The following is a 17092-nucleotide window of genomic DNA, read 5'->3' as shown; positions in this document are numbered from 1 at the left end:
TGCTACTGTCTTCAGTTGCATGTTGTCACTCGCTGTGATGCGTGCACACTATGACTGTCAAGAGCCTGACGTTGACGGTGGGCCCCCGAAAAAAAGGTGTGTAATGTAATGTCTGCATTATGTTTACAACATCCGGGGAATGAAGCGTCTATGAGCGCTACTTTGCTAGCGCTCTGCAAACACGGAACTTGAATGGTGATGCTACTGAAACTTAAACAAAACAAGTATTTTCTTGACATGTCGGGGGTGCTGGAGCCTATCCCAGCTGGCTTCGGGCAGTAGGCTGGGGACACCCTGGACTGGTTGCCAGCCAATCGTAGGGTATACGGAGACGAACAACCATCCACACTCACATGTAGGGATGTCACGATACCAGAAATTTAGTAGTCGATGCCGATACCACTGAAATTCCACGATTCTCGATACCATGGTAAAAATAGAAAATATGCAATAAATTCCATGTACTTCAACATTCACTCCTTTATTAGAAGTGAACAACAAACAATGATACTGTGTGCTTAAACAGAACAATTGGCATGTAGCTTTAAAGCATTAAATTAAAAATACTGTGCATGTACTAGCTAAGTACAGTAATAGCACAAATAATGTATAAAGCTTACAACAATCTCCTCTGCCACAGTATTCAGAAGCCATTTGGAATTAGAGAGAGTCCTTATGACATAAGGGGTAAGAGTGTCTGCAAAAAAAAAAGAAAAAAAATCAAAATAAGGACAAATATTAAGCAAAGGTGTGTTTCTGTAAGAGGTGTTCATTTGTGGAATCATTTTGGTAATGACTTGAAAAGATGCAAGTCAACTGTTGAGTTTAAAAAAAAAAATGTTTCAAAGCAAAATTCAAGAGTATTATTTAAATCAGACATGAGCTAGTACAATTGCAGAAATCTTATTTAATTTTTTTCGATATGAGTGTAATGAAAATTGTATATGTATGAGGATGTATTATTATTGTGTATGCCTAAGAAATTCATGTACATCTGCTACTGACAATTGTACTGTCAAGTGAAATTGCCCACATGAGCAGGATTACACATTTTCTTTTATTGTAATGTGTTAATTTACTGGATTTAATAATGAAATAAGTTAAAAGATACAAAGAATAAGGAGTAGGACTCGATAAGTGTTTAACTTCTTCCTACTCCCTTTGGACATGTAAACCATCACAAATAATTGTTATGAGTTTCTTTAAATTATTATTTGCTACCTGTTTATGTTTATATGTTATGTATATATGTTCAATAAATAAACAAACAATAAGTACTAAACACTAAAATACAGTAAAATGAAAAATGCATCACAGTGAATCTAGCATTAAAAAATCTCATACTGTGCTGCTTATTTAACAACCAGTTTCAGCACGTAGCCTCACACACACGCTCACAGACGCACGCACACGCAAATGAACAAAATAACGAATAACGTTTGATATATTATTTCAGTATTGTTTAATGTTAATTTAGGTGATTCAGTAAATTAGCTCCCCGGCAAAATTTCCTCACTTTATTATGCGGGACAGACGAGGCTGAACATAACGCTAACGTTACTTCGCTCATTTAGTGTGGGGTCATCATGCTCACGTTATGAGTTTAGATATGGACAACAACGATAACACGGGAATTCAAATGCACTTGCCTTGAATTCTTTGTACAAGTCTGGATGTCCATGTTTCGCTCAGTTGGATGTGTTCCCCTTTCGTCTGGAAACGGTTTCGGCATCTCAATCCCTGCGCATCAACCTCAAATCCATTTACTTCCATACGCGACTTTTGGTGATTTTCTTAACTAATAGAGGGGCCGCTGCAGTTGAAAACGACGCAGATGTGCGGGCTACTTCCATGTTGCACGCATGTTGCTCTACTTCCTTGTTGTCGCAGCGGGAGGGTAGTTACGTGACGTCATTAGACGTTAGGTGGGTTGCCAGATAAGCACTCATATCCAAGCCCCAAAACAGTTTACATGATGTAAGCTTGTGTGAGCGACTGCGTGTGGGATTAAAAAAAAAAAAAAAAAAAAAAAAAACATCCCCAAAACAACACAAAAGACGCGGCCAGATATGCCGCCTCGATACCAACGATACTTCGGGTGTTGTACAAAAAGTAGTACCGTCACATTTTCAGAATCTTGGCATCGACTTCGCACCGAAGTATCGGTTCTTGTGACAACCCTACTCACATGCACACCTAGGGACAATTCAGAGTGCCCAATTAACCTGCCAAGCATATCTTTGGAATGTGGGAGGAGACCGGAGAACCCAGAGAAGACCCACGCAGGCCGGATCCTGGACTTGAACTTGGCGGACGTGCTAACCAATCATCCACCGTGCCGCCCGTAACGCAACACATTTAATGTAAAATAACAATAATGGTATTTAAAATATGGGTAAAATAGATTACCGTATATTCCATACTATAAGAGCCTTCAATTTTCTCAAAAGCTGACCCTGTGCCTTATAATCCGGTATATGGATCAATATTGAGCCGCAACAGGTCTCGTTGTCAAGACGCTATCGGTGACGCGCATGAACAGAAGATCCCGCCATCTTGGATCGCTAACTAGGGCAACCCCACTAGAACAAAATTCCTTTATATGCCTGTGTGATAGTGCGCGTTCGTAAAAACACGATACATCATTGAAAAAAAATCTTACATTCTTGATGCATTATAAAGAAACTATTTTAATTCTACAGGTTTTAAAGACGGAACGTTTCACTTTTGACCTCATTACATTCCTAGTGAGTCTTCATTGTTATAATTTACATTTATCCTGCAGTATTTTTATTGTCTTTAGAACAATATTTAAAATATGTCATTCATTGAAGGTGCGCCTTATAGTGCGGTGCACCTCATAGTGCGGAAAATACGGTACTCGATTTATGAACTAGACTAAGTGCAATTACTGGATAAATTGCGTGGGAATGCTGGAAGCTGAATGCTAATAGCTGAATGCTAAGATTTGAATGCATGTGGAATGCTTCCGAAGTAAATTGAGAGATAAATTATGAATTTTTGACCTCCTGGTTATTGGACAATGCACTTTACCAACTGTGCCACCAAACAGTGTAAGACACTTGGTAATGATGATAAATGATATGTATGGAGGTGGACCTGGAAAGTGATACTTAGAAAAAAGTTCAATGTCTGTCCGATTTAAAATGAATGGGGAAAAGTTGATATTAAATGTTAAATTGTGCAACAACTGTAAGTAATGTGGAATCAGATGATATATACCCCGGGAGGCGTCAATTTTGGAAGCTAGTTGAAATTTGAACAATGTAAATTGGTAGTATTATGTGGGAGTTGTTACGCGGCAAAAAAGTGTGGAGAATAAAAATCACAATAACATATGTGGGAATCCCACAATTAAAAACCAGTTACCTAACGCCATTAGTTTAAACGTCCTTATTCCCAACACTGTTTGCCACACAAAAGTGTGTTTTTTTCTCTTAATGAAGACCCTTGCGACTACGAAATGTCCAAATATGATGAATATTGAGGAGATGTCCTAGCATTGATAAATGAATGTTGGTAATTGGTTCCTCTTTTGTTTGGTAACATTTTCATGAAGATAGTCGTATTTTGGTCCTTACTTAACATAAGTGTTTTTTTTTTTGTCTGTTTTTTGTTCTCATCATATACACCCCAACCCCCCCTCTCAGCTACGACGTTCAGAAGAAGATGAGGAGAAAGAGGAGGACATTGAAGTCCCCAAAGCTATGGGCGATATCTTCGAGTCACTTGCAGGAGCCATTTACATGGATAGCAGGATGTCATTGGAGACTGTGTGGCAAGTGTATTATCCAATGATGAGACCACTTATCGGTGAGGAAAAGTAATGAATTTCATTCATTTATTTATCGTTCTATGGTTGTGAAAGAAGTTAAATAGAATGATCTGATTCGAGCAAAGACGAGGCTGTAATTGTTTTTGTTTTGTGGTTTTGCTTAGTTTTTTTCCCTTCTTTTTAAGCAGGTTAAGCAAGGGTTTTATTTAACAAAAAAAATATGAAAATAATGAATGAATTTTTTTTTTCTCTTTTATATATTTTTATTTATATTAGGGGTGTCAAAATGAGTGCATTAATTTCGAGTTAATTCAAAGTTCCTTTAACGGCACAATTTTTTTCAATGTGCGATGAAGGACCGCCCCTTACTTTGGAAAACCTGTACTGGAGGAATTCCAGTCACAACGCAGCATGTCAAAATTTATCAGGAATAATTTAATACAAATGCAAATATTTGGGGAGACTGGTGTCAAATTGCATTTTACAATTTTAAAAATGGGCAGAATTTCACAAGTTACTTAATGTTAAAGGTTAAATAGCTCTTAATATGAAAAGAAAAATGAACTGCGCTGTCACCAAAGTCTTACAAATGCAATTATGCCATCTAGTGGCAGAAATATTATTATGATATTATAATGTCATACGGTGCCACAAAGTCTGGTAACTTTTCGTGGCAATAAAAGCTGCTTTAACTTGACCCAGATGATCCTATCTTCTCAAAATTCCACACATTTGATAAGAGTCCAGCCCTTAAGACATCTACGAACGTATATTTCATCTGACTGATAGCACCACCTAGTGGCAATTTTTTTTCTTACGAATTTTCTTCAACGTTTTTCTCCAAACACGCTAACTGGACCTACCTCATATTTGCTCAGATGAGGGTTTCGGCCTTCATGATGTCACAACACAAAGTTTGTGAGTTTTTGCGAAACGCTGTGGGCGTGGCTAAACACTGTTCGCCGAAGAAAACAACGCCAATTTTGAGGGTCTAAACATGCACACAAACTCATGAAACGTGGCACACACATCTGGCCTGGTAAAATGAGTAATATTTTATCATGTATTGTGCTATTTTTACAAAAATGACTCAATAGCGCCCCCTAGGAATATTTAACTAAGCAGCCCCGCTTGTACGTTTAAGCAAGATCTTTAGAAATTTTTAGGTGTGTGAGGGAGCCCAAGACCTACAAAAAAGTCTCTTGGACCCATGTGCTAAAATGAACAGGAAGCGAGCTACGAATTTTTGAATGTCCCATTTTTTACGATGTTAGCACATTTACAGTGAGCATACTTTTGCCCACTTCTCCTACACGTTTCATCCGACTGACGTCAGACTTGACCTGGACCATGTCAAGACCTGAGCCAACGACAGTGGGAAAAATCTTGACTTTTCAGAATACTATATGATGAGGGCGGAGCATCAAATTTTGTGTTTCGCAATTAAAAAGGATATGCTTAATAACTCCCCGGTACATGCTCCAAAATATCCCAAACTTGACAAGTATGTTTATAGTCAAGGCCTGAAGCTATCTCTATGTCAACATTCAGTTATATATGCAGCGCCACCTAGCCCTTGAGGCATGAAAAAAAAAAGTATATTTCTATCCGTTTCCATTTTGCAGCAATTAGCATTGAAATATAGTTAAGTTTAATTAGTTTTCACAAATCTATTTAGAATTGAGTAGTTTAGCTTTTTTTTTTCCAACATGGCCCTGGTTGATCTCCTTTGATCTGCTGCCACCTGCTGGCCGTTTGTGTAACTACCATTTCTTTAACCGTTCTTTGCAGTTGAGAGGCTGCATAAAAGCCTTCTCTATGCTCTAGCATAAAAACAAAAAACAAAAAAAGTATAATAAATACGTCTTTGTTCCACAAATATATAAAAAAAAAAAAACATATTTATGTTATTGGGAGCAAATGAGTTAAAGTAATCCCCAAAGGCTCATGTATTAAATTAATTACCAAAGACTAAAACAGACATTTTCGCTATCATTATAGTTTTGTAAAGATCAACTGTAGTTTCAGTTAGTTTTCGTTTTTTAAAAAGCATTTTTTATTTCATTTTATTTCATGAAATTGTTTTTTGAATTTTAGTTTTAGTTTTTTCATTAGTTTTCTGACCTTGAGTAGGTTTCGTGAGAGAACTGAGTGCGTCCAGCTAAGTGAAACTTTTTGGGACCGCGGTTGACTATAAGTTTTGCTTTTCAATGTGTTTTGATGAGATGCAAAATGCAAATTTTGCCTCGCAAACTGTGATGTAAACCACTTATTTCAAGCCTTCAAATACAGAGTGTTCCAAAATGGTTGACCCCATTCGAAATGCCCATATCTCGGACACTACTTGATGGATCTTAATGAAACTAAATACACTTTATGTTGAAGGTCACAAGTTTTATTGGTTAAATTTACAAAGAAATGTACAAATATTTATTTGTTCTATGACAGGTTTTCATAAATTGGGGATAAAATTTGAGGTCATTCCAACTAAAATTGTCAAAATTATTGGCCTACGAAATGGGGTCAACCATTTTGGAACACCCTGTATGTACAGTGGAATCTCAGCTCACAAATGGTGCTGCTCACTAAGAAAATTTTCAGACAAATATTATCTTGGTATCGATCTATTTATCGATTCATCATGACCTTTGCTTCAGTTTGCAAACTGCCACAGCTTTCACTCACAATGATTAGTTGTGCTTTCTCTCAAACAGCGTAAATGCCATTTGCTCTGTAACTCATGTATTTCTTTTATCTTAGTTTTTTACTGTCGATTTATATGTATGGCTCCCAAACATTGTCAGTATGATGGAGGGGCAAGTGTGCACAATGTTCTGTAAAATAAAAGTAGAAGGACATTGTCACGTTAAAAAAAAGAAAAAAGAAAAAACAAAACATACGCTGCTTCCAGTCTTCTAAAGGTAAGCCACGTGTTCAATTTACCCAATGCCTGCTACGGCATACCTGTTATATTATGTTTTGTGTGTGTTTATTGAGTGGCAAAATGCGCCGCGCCTAGTCACCGCAACAAACAAATACCCTCGGCTCTCGCGACTTAACTGTTTAAAATACAGATTCCAGAAATGGCCCGTTAGAACGGCAAGGGTTTGGGGAAAGCAAGCATGTTCTCATTTTTTATAACGAATGAAAAATGACCGAATTAGAGCAGGTTGAAAACGTGTGACAAGAAAAAAAACTGACAAAATTACATGGGGTTGAATGGCCGAAATAGTGTGACTTCTTCTTGCTTGAAGTCAAATAAAAGGTACCAAATGACACCTTTGCCGTGCAAAAATGGGTCTGTTAGAAAGAAGACCCATGTGACTACAAAATGTCCAAATTTGATGTTTAGTGAGCAAATATTGTGGCCACGGTGACAAGTTGAAGTGAGATTTGTCGAAATAATTTTTTTGGTCCCTCCACTCTGTCGTTGATTGCCCCACTCTAGCAGACGCAATACACACCAATGTAAAATGCCTTTTTTTCTCCATTTCGCACACTATCTTTGAACCCGCACAGGAGGAAGAGCTTACATTCCTTAAAAAAAAATCCAACGACACAGAGCTAAAGATGGGAAAAATTGCAACAAAATGAGCTAAAAATCATCTCGGTGGGTTTATGTATGGGCGCGCAGCGTGGCTTGGAAAAAGGTATTTAATTCGCGGATCTTTCTCCCCTTCCCCATTCATTCCTATGTGACTTTTTGGCGGGTTTTTGGGGAATTGCGTCACCACTCGGAACTCAGAATTCCGGAAAAAAAATGGTTCCCCGCCGAGTCAGATCGAGCCGCATCTTTTGATACCTCATTTGTGCCGGTACGTTCAACGGTTTGGGCCTCATTTTTTCAGAAAAATTCCGCTATAATCAACTAGTGTTCCGATACTGTTTTTTGGCCCCCGATACCGATACCATACCCATACTCTTGTTTTTGTTTGTGTTTGTTTTTTCCCCTCAACATGAAAAAGCTGTCCTGCTATTGGTTCAGAGCATTCAAGGGCCAATAGAATATCTTAGATCGGCATGCAGTGAACATGTCACATACCGGTGAATGTCATGCACGAGCAAGACACAAGATGCTGCATTCAAAATCCTATATTAGCGTTGGAATTAATAGTATCGGCATGTTACTTGTGAGTACTCACCGATACCCATACCACTGTTTTAATGCAGTATCTGCACCTCTGCACACAACATGGCAAAATACAGGCTTGGGGGGTTGGGTAGGAAAAAAATCAGCACCACACATTAACAGAAGCCCAGAGGTGTAAATTGAAAAGGAGTTTGTGTGTATAAATATTTCTTTATATATTTATATAGTATTTATATAGTGCATTTTCCTGAATGAAAACGGAAGACCGTGCCTTTAAATAGATCAGTATCAGCAGTGAGAAACAAGAGTAGCACACAAGTTTCATCACCAGATTATTATGTTCTGCAGAGGACGGGAAATACAAACCCGAATCCAGTCTGAAGACTATTGGCCAAAGGTTTGCAGGAATACCCATTGTGAACAGCTAAGGTAATTAAAAGATGTTTCAGTCGTAAATGGTCAAATAAAAGTATTGCAAAGATATTTTTGTTACATAGAGCAGCTTCTAATATGTACTTTATAAAACTCTCTCGCGTGTAATCATGCTGTGATGTTCTGAACAGTGTTTTAAAAACATGAACATTCTTATAAATGGCCGTACTTTGCCGTTCAGAGGGCGTTCCGTTCGTCCGACTATGGAAATGCAGCATCAGTCACTGCTGGTGCGCGCAAGAGAGCACCATATTGTGGAGAAGCACGTTTTTTTTAACGTAACCAGCCAAGTAGTCTGGCAGCTGAGCAGGTGTCTGGCGGCTAGGCAGAAGACCCCTGTCTCTGCGAGCTCATCCACGGCGCTCGGGTGCATCATCTAGGGGGGGTGCGAGGCAAGACGACTTGGTTCTGGGCAGTTTTTTTTTTGCCAATCATTTTAACTCTTTGACCACCAAAAATGTTTACTGACGTATTCTAAAATCCTAATGAATGCCGCCAAAATTGTTAATTTACATTTATTATGTTTTTTTTTTCTCTCAATGGGCAGTGCAACGTCTTGTGCAGCGCTGCCTTGTCACTAAACAAAAAATATTCGTGTCAAAGTCACTGTTGTGCAAAAATGTATCTTTTCACAAAAAGCTAGTTTTTCTCTTAATATTTTTATATTTTCGCTTGTCACTAAAATGACCTAATTTCAAATGGTGATTACTAGGGGTGTGCTCAAAAAATCGATACGGCAATATATCGTTGCGGGCCTCATCACAATGCATGTATCGATACGCAGGCGTCAGAATCGATACTGCTCGTTGACTTTAAATAGGCAGTTAACGTTTGCCTTTGCAGCTTACATTCTACCTACAAAATAAAACCCAGCAGCGTCTTTGAAGTTAATTGCCTTCAATTAATGCAAAAAATAGCTCACCAGTGATTGGACACTGTGTCTTGCTAAGAAAAATGAAAGCAAGGAAGAATATCAACATTTATTTACTTATAAACTTAACATGGCATGTGTCTCAATGTACCAGTTTTCATATATTTTGTTTAAAAAAAAGAAATAAATAAAATGTGTTACATGAAAAAAAATGCTGTTTTTATTTCCCCAATTATTTCAAAATAAGCACATTTTAGAGCTGTAATTTTAATACTTTGATATTTTTGGTCATATGGGCTCATGCCTATTAGTAAATTTTCCCGTGTGTTTGTGAAAACTGCTCCTTGATCTGCAGCGCGTACACATTTAGAGCAGGCACGCTTGGTGGTAAACCACAAGACCTACTATAACAAAAACATTTTTGTCATCCAGCATAATAAACATATCCTTTAGATATGCATATGACTGTTATTGTAAAATGCAAGTAAATTAATGTAAAATATCGTGATACGTATCGCCTTGAAGATCATGTATTGGGATACATGTGTATCGCGATACGTATCGTATCGTGACCCCTGTATCGTGATACGTATCGCATCGTGAGGTTGGCGGCAATACGCAGCCCTAGTGATTACTAGGGATGGGCGAGTACCGGTACCAGGTATCCGTATCGGGCCGATACCAGCCTTTTTTCAAGTACTTGTGACGCAGACGAGTACAAGTGACCGATGGCAGAGGGGGAAGACGTTAAAGTGAGTCCTTCTTGCCTGTAACTGGCGCTAGCTTGCAGCAGTTTTTCACTAAAACTTCACCAGTTTGGAAATACTTCAAAATTGTGAGTCTTAAACTAAAAGAGCATTTTTGTGTTTTATTTTGAGCATTAAGACTATTGAAGAGTGACTGGGCTGTTAGTTTTTTTTTTTTGTCAAAATTAAAGGAAATATATTTAAAAATATCTTTTAGTGATTTTTTTTATTTGTCAAAATGTACTACTGGTATCGGCAGTTGGTATCGGTATCTGTGAGTACTGAGGGTCTGAGTATCGGTATTGAACATCCCCAGTGATTACAAAAGAACGGAATAAGGTCAAAAAATACTTTTTCTTTTTTTTTCTCATGACAGAATGGAATCCAATCTTTCATCTGGTATTCACCATATTTATGTCGTCATACGGCACAATATTCTGTTTGCTTTTTGGATAACATTTGGCAGTCAAAGAGTTAATGGGGAAAAATTGCTTTGGTTTATGAACAGAGTTGCAGAACAAATTGAGTTTGTGAGCTGAGGTTCCACTCTAATACTAAAAACTGAACCACTAAAATGTGATTCAATATTAACATGTCTGATGGCTGCTTTTGAAACATATTTTCACAATCACTGTTATCACAATCTAACCCTGCAGAGAAATTTTCGGCAAATGTGCCCCGTTCTCCTGTCAGAGAGTTGCTCGAAATGGAACCTGAAACTGCCAAGTTCAGGTAAGGGAGCACTTCTTTATAGCTGTTGTCTATACAAGTGGTTCTCAATTCCAGCCCTTGAGTACCCCTATCCAGCCTACAGAGGTGTTTCAAACGTTGAGCTATTGAGCAAGCTCTGCATGAAGCCTGATTAACGATCCTCAGCTGTGTTGGCTGAGGGAGACATGGAAAACAGGCTGGATAGGGGTACTCGAGCACCGGCGTTGAGAACCACTAGTCTATACCATTGTACCATCGTGACAAGAGTAATTAAAAAGAATTAGAACATACTTTGCAATATATTCACAATGATGTATTTTCTGGCTATGTGTGATAGAGAACATCGTTTTTACTTCACTCGTGCTTTCATCAGGATTTAGGGCAACATTATTACTTTTCAGTTAACTCATTCACTCCCAGAACATTTTTCATTGTTTTACTGGATTTTGACTGATTTTGCAAGGCCCATAGAATATTGTGTCCTATTGCTATAAAAACATGGAACCGACCAAAAGAAAGATTCAAGTCTCTTCATTCATCAGGAAAAAACATGAATATTTCTCTTTCCATTTTGCATCAATTTGCATTAGAATATGGCTAAGTTTCATCATTATTCACAAATCTGTTTAAAATAGTGGGGAAAAGAAAGAGCATTTTGATCTCTTATACTCTGCTGCCATTTGCTGGGCGTTTTTGTAATAACCATCATTGCTTCAAGCATTCTTTTCAGTTAAGAGGCTGCATCAAAGCCAAAATGTATAAATGCATCTTTGGGAGCATGGTAATATTTAAAATAGAACGTATTTATACGTTTTTGGGAGTGAATGAGCTAAATGAGTGTTCCTTTGTTTTTGTGCATCTGTCAACATACTGAAAGGACATCAAGCTAAATTGCCGAATGTTGTCCATCCAAAATGTTAATTTACATGAGTTATAATCCAGGAAAATAAGACACCATTCACTATGTTTTATAACATTTAAAATGTTATTTATCTTTATATAACTGTATTCATCAAGTCTAAAATGTTTTATATATGTTATTAACCATATACAGTAATAACCATAGACCAATTGTGGAATCAAAATTAGCATAAAGCACCAAAAAGTGTACATTTTATATTGTGCTTTGGTAAAAGTGTTGGTTGTCTTCTGTTAATGAAATACAACGCACAGTGGTCATAGAAATAACTTGAATCTAAGAAAGCCGATCGTTTCCGACTACACTTTCCGCATCTGCAACGACCGACAAAGTTTTTGGCAATGGCGTTTCTGGCTGTTCCTGTGTTTGCCTCTGGGTGGCCGTCACTGGCGTTTGGGCTGTCGGGGTGCAGCCTCTCTCCACGACGTGTTCTCGGTTCCCAGTTTTTCTGCCGTCTCACCGTGTCGCACAGCCAACACAGGAATTGGTCTACGTCAGGGGTCTCCAACCTTTTTGCTACCGCAAGCTACTTTTAGAAAGCAAGCTACTCATGTTTCACAACATTTATTTTGTAGCCAAATCTTTGTTATTGTCTTTACTTCAAACACAACAAAAAAAAGAGCTCATAGTAAAAAAAAGCACAATATTGTGCTTTGTTCATAACAGCAATGCATATAAACCACCTCCAATCTCTAATAACAATATTGAGACACTTGTTAATGCAAGCACACATTGATCGCTTCACAAGCAAATTCGGTTCCCCTTCATCTGACAATTAGCATAGATTTTAAACATAGAAGACCAAAACATCCCTAATGAAAATTAAATTGCACTAATAAACTAGCCACTAGAGGGTGCTAGAACTGCACAAATGGAAATCAATCTGACTTTTTTTAACAGATGTAATCCTTTTAAATATTGTGAACATGACGACGATGATATTGTGGCAGTTTTAATATCACAATATCATGATTAGGGCTGGGTCTAAAATATCAATATAACGATATCGAACCAATATTCCTTTTCATAACCCAATATAGATTCATAAAACCATGAATCGATACTTTTAATTAGTGTTGTTCCGATACTGGTATCGGCAGAGGCGCCGATACTGCATTAAAAACAGTGGTATCGGTATTAGTGACTACTCACAAGTAACATGCCGATACCATTAATTCCAACGCTAATTATAGGATTTTGGATGCAGCATCTTGTGTCTTGCTCGTGCACGACATTCACCGGTATGTGACATATTCACTACATGCCGATGTAAGTTATCATATTGGCCCTTGAATGCTCTGAAACAATAGCAGGACTGCCTTTTCATGTTGAGGAAAAAAATTCTCCAGTATCGGTATCGGCTGATACAGCAAAGCTGGGTATCGGTATTGGGGGCCAAAAAACGGTATCGGAACAACACTACTTTTAATACAGTTTTCCCCCCATAAATTAATGTGTTAAATAGGGCCCTATGAAAACACTATGAAAGTACCCTGAATGCATCTTATTTGCTTATGCAGCATTAGCAACTAGCAAGTGTGTAGCGTATGTTATTTTGTTGTCCCAAAACGTCATTTAAGCTGTTTAATGACACCATACTTAGAGTTAACTCTAAAACTAAATACACAACGTTAAGAATGACATCCACCGCATATTTAAATACAAAACACGCTTTGTCTTTAAAACATTGCTAGCCTAGCGCTAACAGGAATTTAGCAAATGCTAACTTTGGGAGTGTTATTCCTTAAAATAACGAATCGAATCGGGCCCTTCTGAATCGATTTTGGAAATGTGAATGGATTACCCAGCACTAATCACGATATTGCCCTTATCGTTACATCCCTAATCCCGCGTGTTAAAACTGTCTTCTTTTTTTTTTCTTTTTTGTTTGTAGCCCCGCAGAGAGAACTTATGATGGAAAGGTCCGGGTGACGGTGGAAGTGGTGGGAAAGGGCAAGTTCAAAGGAGTGGGACGCAGCTACCGTATCGCCAAGTCAGCAGCAGCCCGACGAGCTCTGCGCAGCCTCAAAGCCAATCAACCTCAGGTCCAAAACAACTGAGCAAAATCAGTATTTGCTATCCAACACAACACAATGCGAAGGTATGCCCAAAAAGTGATGAACATCCGAGGCAAGCCAAGGGAACACTGTGTGGAGATGCAACAGAAGCAGCAGAATTTTTTTTGCAACAGATTTCACATCTGATCTTTTTTTTTTTTCTTTTGCGCAAACACAATCTTTGTTTCTCTCTGCTTTTTGTGTATTTACGAGTGCTTTATTAACATTACGCAAAGTGTTGAAATGGTCAGATTGTAATGTCTTTTTCTACTTCCTCATCAGTAATTAAGTTGAGAGTTGTCACTTTGTACATAATTCAATAAAAGTGTAAATCAATGTACGTAGCTAGGAGAAATACAAAAAAAAAATGTTTGAACTCCTCAGCATGTACCGTACATTAATGCCAATAAGTTTGAAAGTGTTCAAGAAATGCTAGCAGCAGACGTAGCTACCAGATTCCACTGGAGAGAAACATGCACGAGTTGTGTTGCTGTCTTAAAATTGTATTTGTAATCACTGAAGGCGCCTTGACAGATGCACGATTTTGTGGCACGAATTGGCACAACTCGAGTCGTGCCAGTGTGCGAACACGTCGCAAAATGGCGTGAAGTGTGCGTAAACCTGTCGTAACTGCGTGCCATGTCAGGGCAAAAATTTGGAAATGTTTAAAATTTTTGTCACAACAAAATTTCGCGACCGGGTCGTGAACTATGTGCAAACTCTTCCTGAACTTGTCGGGACGATGCGGGAAGGATGCGTGGCAGTGCACGCCTCGGATGGGCCCTCCCCGGCGCCTGCGGCGCGCCGAGAAGACAATCGAACTTGACGATACAAGAGGAAGTTTAACAAGGTTTCCCTGGGTGAACCTGCGGAAGGATCATTACCGGAGAGAGAGGGCGAGCGAGCCCGTACGGGCGGAGGCGCCTTCGAACGAGAGGCTGAGCATCCGACCCTGCGCGGCCGCGCACCGTCGGACGCTCGCGGGAGCGCCGACCGCCCGTTCGCGGGCCAGCCGACTCTGTTTGCACTCCCCCGCTTCCCCACGGCGCGGGGACACCGCCCCCAACCCCCCCGGTGCTAGCGGCAGCCACCTCGGAATCCGACAGCCGACGGGGACCCAACTGGGTTGGGGAGGCCCCCTTTTTATATGGCGTGCCCAAGTCGTCACGACACCGTCCGAATTGCGCGAACTCGTCGTGCAAATGCGGGAAGTGCGTCAGCTATGCACAAACTATGCGTGAACTCTTGTCAGTTCGTGTCAATGTGGACACGAATGGTCACGCATTCGTGAACTCGTCGTGAACAGTGCGGGAACCTCCCAGTTTGTGCCCCAAAATGACTTGCCACAACAGAATCGTGCCCAAAAGTCGTGCAAGTGTCAGGCCGCCTTTAGTCGTTTCGGGGGTCTGTATTATATGAATTGTGTGGTCACATTGACACCAAAATGATATCGAGATGAAGTATGTATAAAAATCTCAAATGATGATTTTGGGCTCACTCGTATATTGTGCTAAATGGATTGGAATGTAAATATTCCCAGTTGGTGTCATTTGAAACTGCAATTGGGTTGCATGTTCCTATTTCAGGTTGGATGAAGCGGATTTCTTCTCTGTTTGAATTCTTTTGGACGATGACAGTGAGATTGAATGTGGCGTTTCTTTGATTATTACGTTGAAATGCATTTTTGTACTAAAATTGATTAACGATTCATTCTTGTGCTTTAATTGCTTTCAACAAATAGAAAAAAAATCATACTGTATCAATTGTACAATATGCTGCAGACTTTTACATTGGCAATTTTTATGGGGGAGCAATTTATCATTTGCAACATTTAACTGTTTACTTCCATCCTATACAAATCCTCAACACAGGTTTCACACTGTGGAGTTGAAGTTAAAGAGATACTTCACTTATTTAGCCAATTATAGCAATAAAATGTTAATATTTTGTCTATGACTTCACAAAGGGCTCAGGTAACCAATCACAGCTCACCAGTTTTCTAGGTTTGGTCATGTGACATTCACAAGCTGAACTGTGATTGGTTATCTGAGCCCTTGTGATGTCATTTTCAGTTTTGAAAGGTACTAATTGTACATGAAAAATAATGAAAATATCAAATTTATTATAGGCAAAATATTCATGTTTCACTGCCAAAAACGGCTAAATAAGTCAAGTATCCCTTTAATTATGGGAATCGCTCTTTTGTTTTGTTGTTGTTTTTTGTTTGTTTCTCTTGATAGATTGTGCATGTTATTGTCGTTTGTGTTATCGTCATTATTTTCTTCTTTATCAATATGCCCGTTTCCACCTCAGTACCTCAGTTAATTGCATGTTGTTGTTGTTTTGTTTTGTTTTTTGTGCTTTTTTCCCCCATTTTTTTTTTTTGGTGCTATTTTTTTGTATGAAGCTTGAATTTCTCATCTATTTTTTTGCACTGTAACTGTAATACCTCTTAATTTGATTCATATTTTTTAACGGGATTCTGTTTTACTTTGATGTCTTTTTTTTTTTCTTTGATCAAGCTGTGGAGGTGTAGGCTATAAAGTTGGGGGAGGGGCTTAATTCTTTTGATGAAGTAGAGACCTCATTGTCTGCCATTCTGATAAAAACGAAAACATTTTAGCCTATGGAAGTAATCGGATTGCACTCATTTTCACAAGTACCAATTATTCTCTTCTTATTGGGACAATTTACTATGTGGGTTTTAAAACTCTTTTCCTGCCACACATTATCAAAAAAACACAAAAAAACACAGTGCCATTTCGCCGATTACGAGCCTTCATCAGATTCCGTTCACATTTCATTGTAATTCCACACACCAGCAGAGACAATATGCTGCCATCTGCTGGTCATAGTTAGGTGCTGTTTTTGTTTCCACAACCCATTGACCAGGCAGCGCTGCATTGAAGACAAAAAAAAAAAAAAAAAACGTAGATGATATCATTTCACGTTTATGGCAGCATACATTGTGATTTTACTAATCGTTATTCAACATTTTTGGCTTGTTGTGTCTCATTCTTTGCGTTATTTTTTATTTTCCCCATCATTTTATTATTTTCTTTGTCAATTTCCTTTTTATGGCAACTTTTCATGTGTGTCATTTTTGTTGCGTTACATTTTTTTTTAATTGTGATTTTATTTTTCATTTTGATGAGAATTTATTGAAGACAAAAAAAAGGTAGATGACGTCATTTCACGTTCATGGCAGCATATGTTGTGTTTTTACTAATTGTTATTCAACGTTTTTGGCAGTCAAAGACTTAATTAATTAAGGATTAGTAAAATCACGATGCTGCCATAAACGTGATATGACGTCATCTACGTTTTTTTTTTTTTTCCCTTCAATGGATAGAGCAACGTCTAAGTGCAGCGCTGCCTGGTCATTGGGTTGTGGAATCAAAAACAGCACCTAACTATGGCCAGCAGATGGCAGCATTGTGTCTCTTTTCAATGGGCTGCTGGTGTATGGA

At 38.5% G+C, this 17092-nt stretch overlaps 1 protein-coding gene across 1 annotated transcript in view; it reads left to right on the top strand.

Annotated features, from left to right (window-relative positions):
• dicer1 (dicer 1, ribonuclease type III) overlaps nucleotides 1–15330 on the top strand; it is a 419383-nt gene extending 404053 nt beyond the window's left edge. The window contains exons 27-29 of the mRNA XM_077540060.1: nucleotides 3672–3834; nucleotides 10592–10667; nucleotides 13460–15330. Of these exons, the coding sequence (XP_077396186.1) occupies nucleotides 3672–3834; nucleotides 10592–10667; nucleotides 13460–13625 (405 nt within the window). The 3' untranslated portion in view covers nucleotides 13626–15330. The remainder of the gene's footprint in view (nucleotides 1–3671; nucleotides 3835–10591; nucleotides 10668–13459) is intronic.
• The last annotated feature ends 1762 nt before the right edge of the window (nucleotides 15331–17092 follow it).

This window comes from Festucalex cinctus, chromosome 12 (genome assembly GCF_051991245.1).
Source record: "Festucalex cinctus isolate MCC-2025b chromosome 12, RoL_Fcin_1.0, whole genome shotgun sequence".
Lineage (NCBI taxonomy): Eukaryota > Metazoa > Chordata > Actinopteri > Syngnathiformes > Syngnathidae > Festucalex > Festucalex cinctus.
The sequence above is the reverse complement of the archived record's forward strand: the minus strand, read 5'-3'. Positions and strand labels throughout refer to the sequence as shown.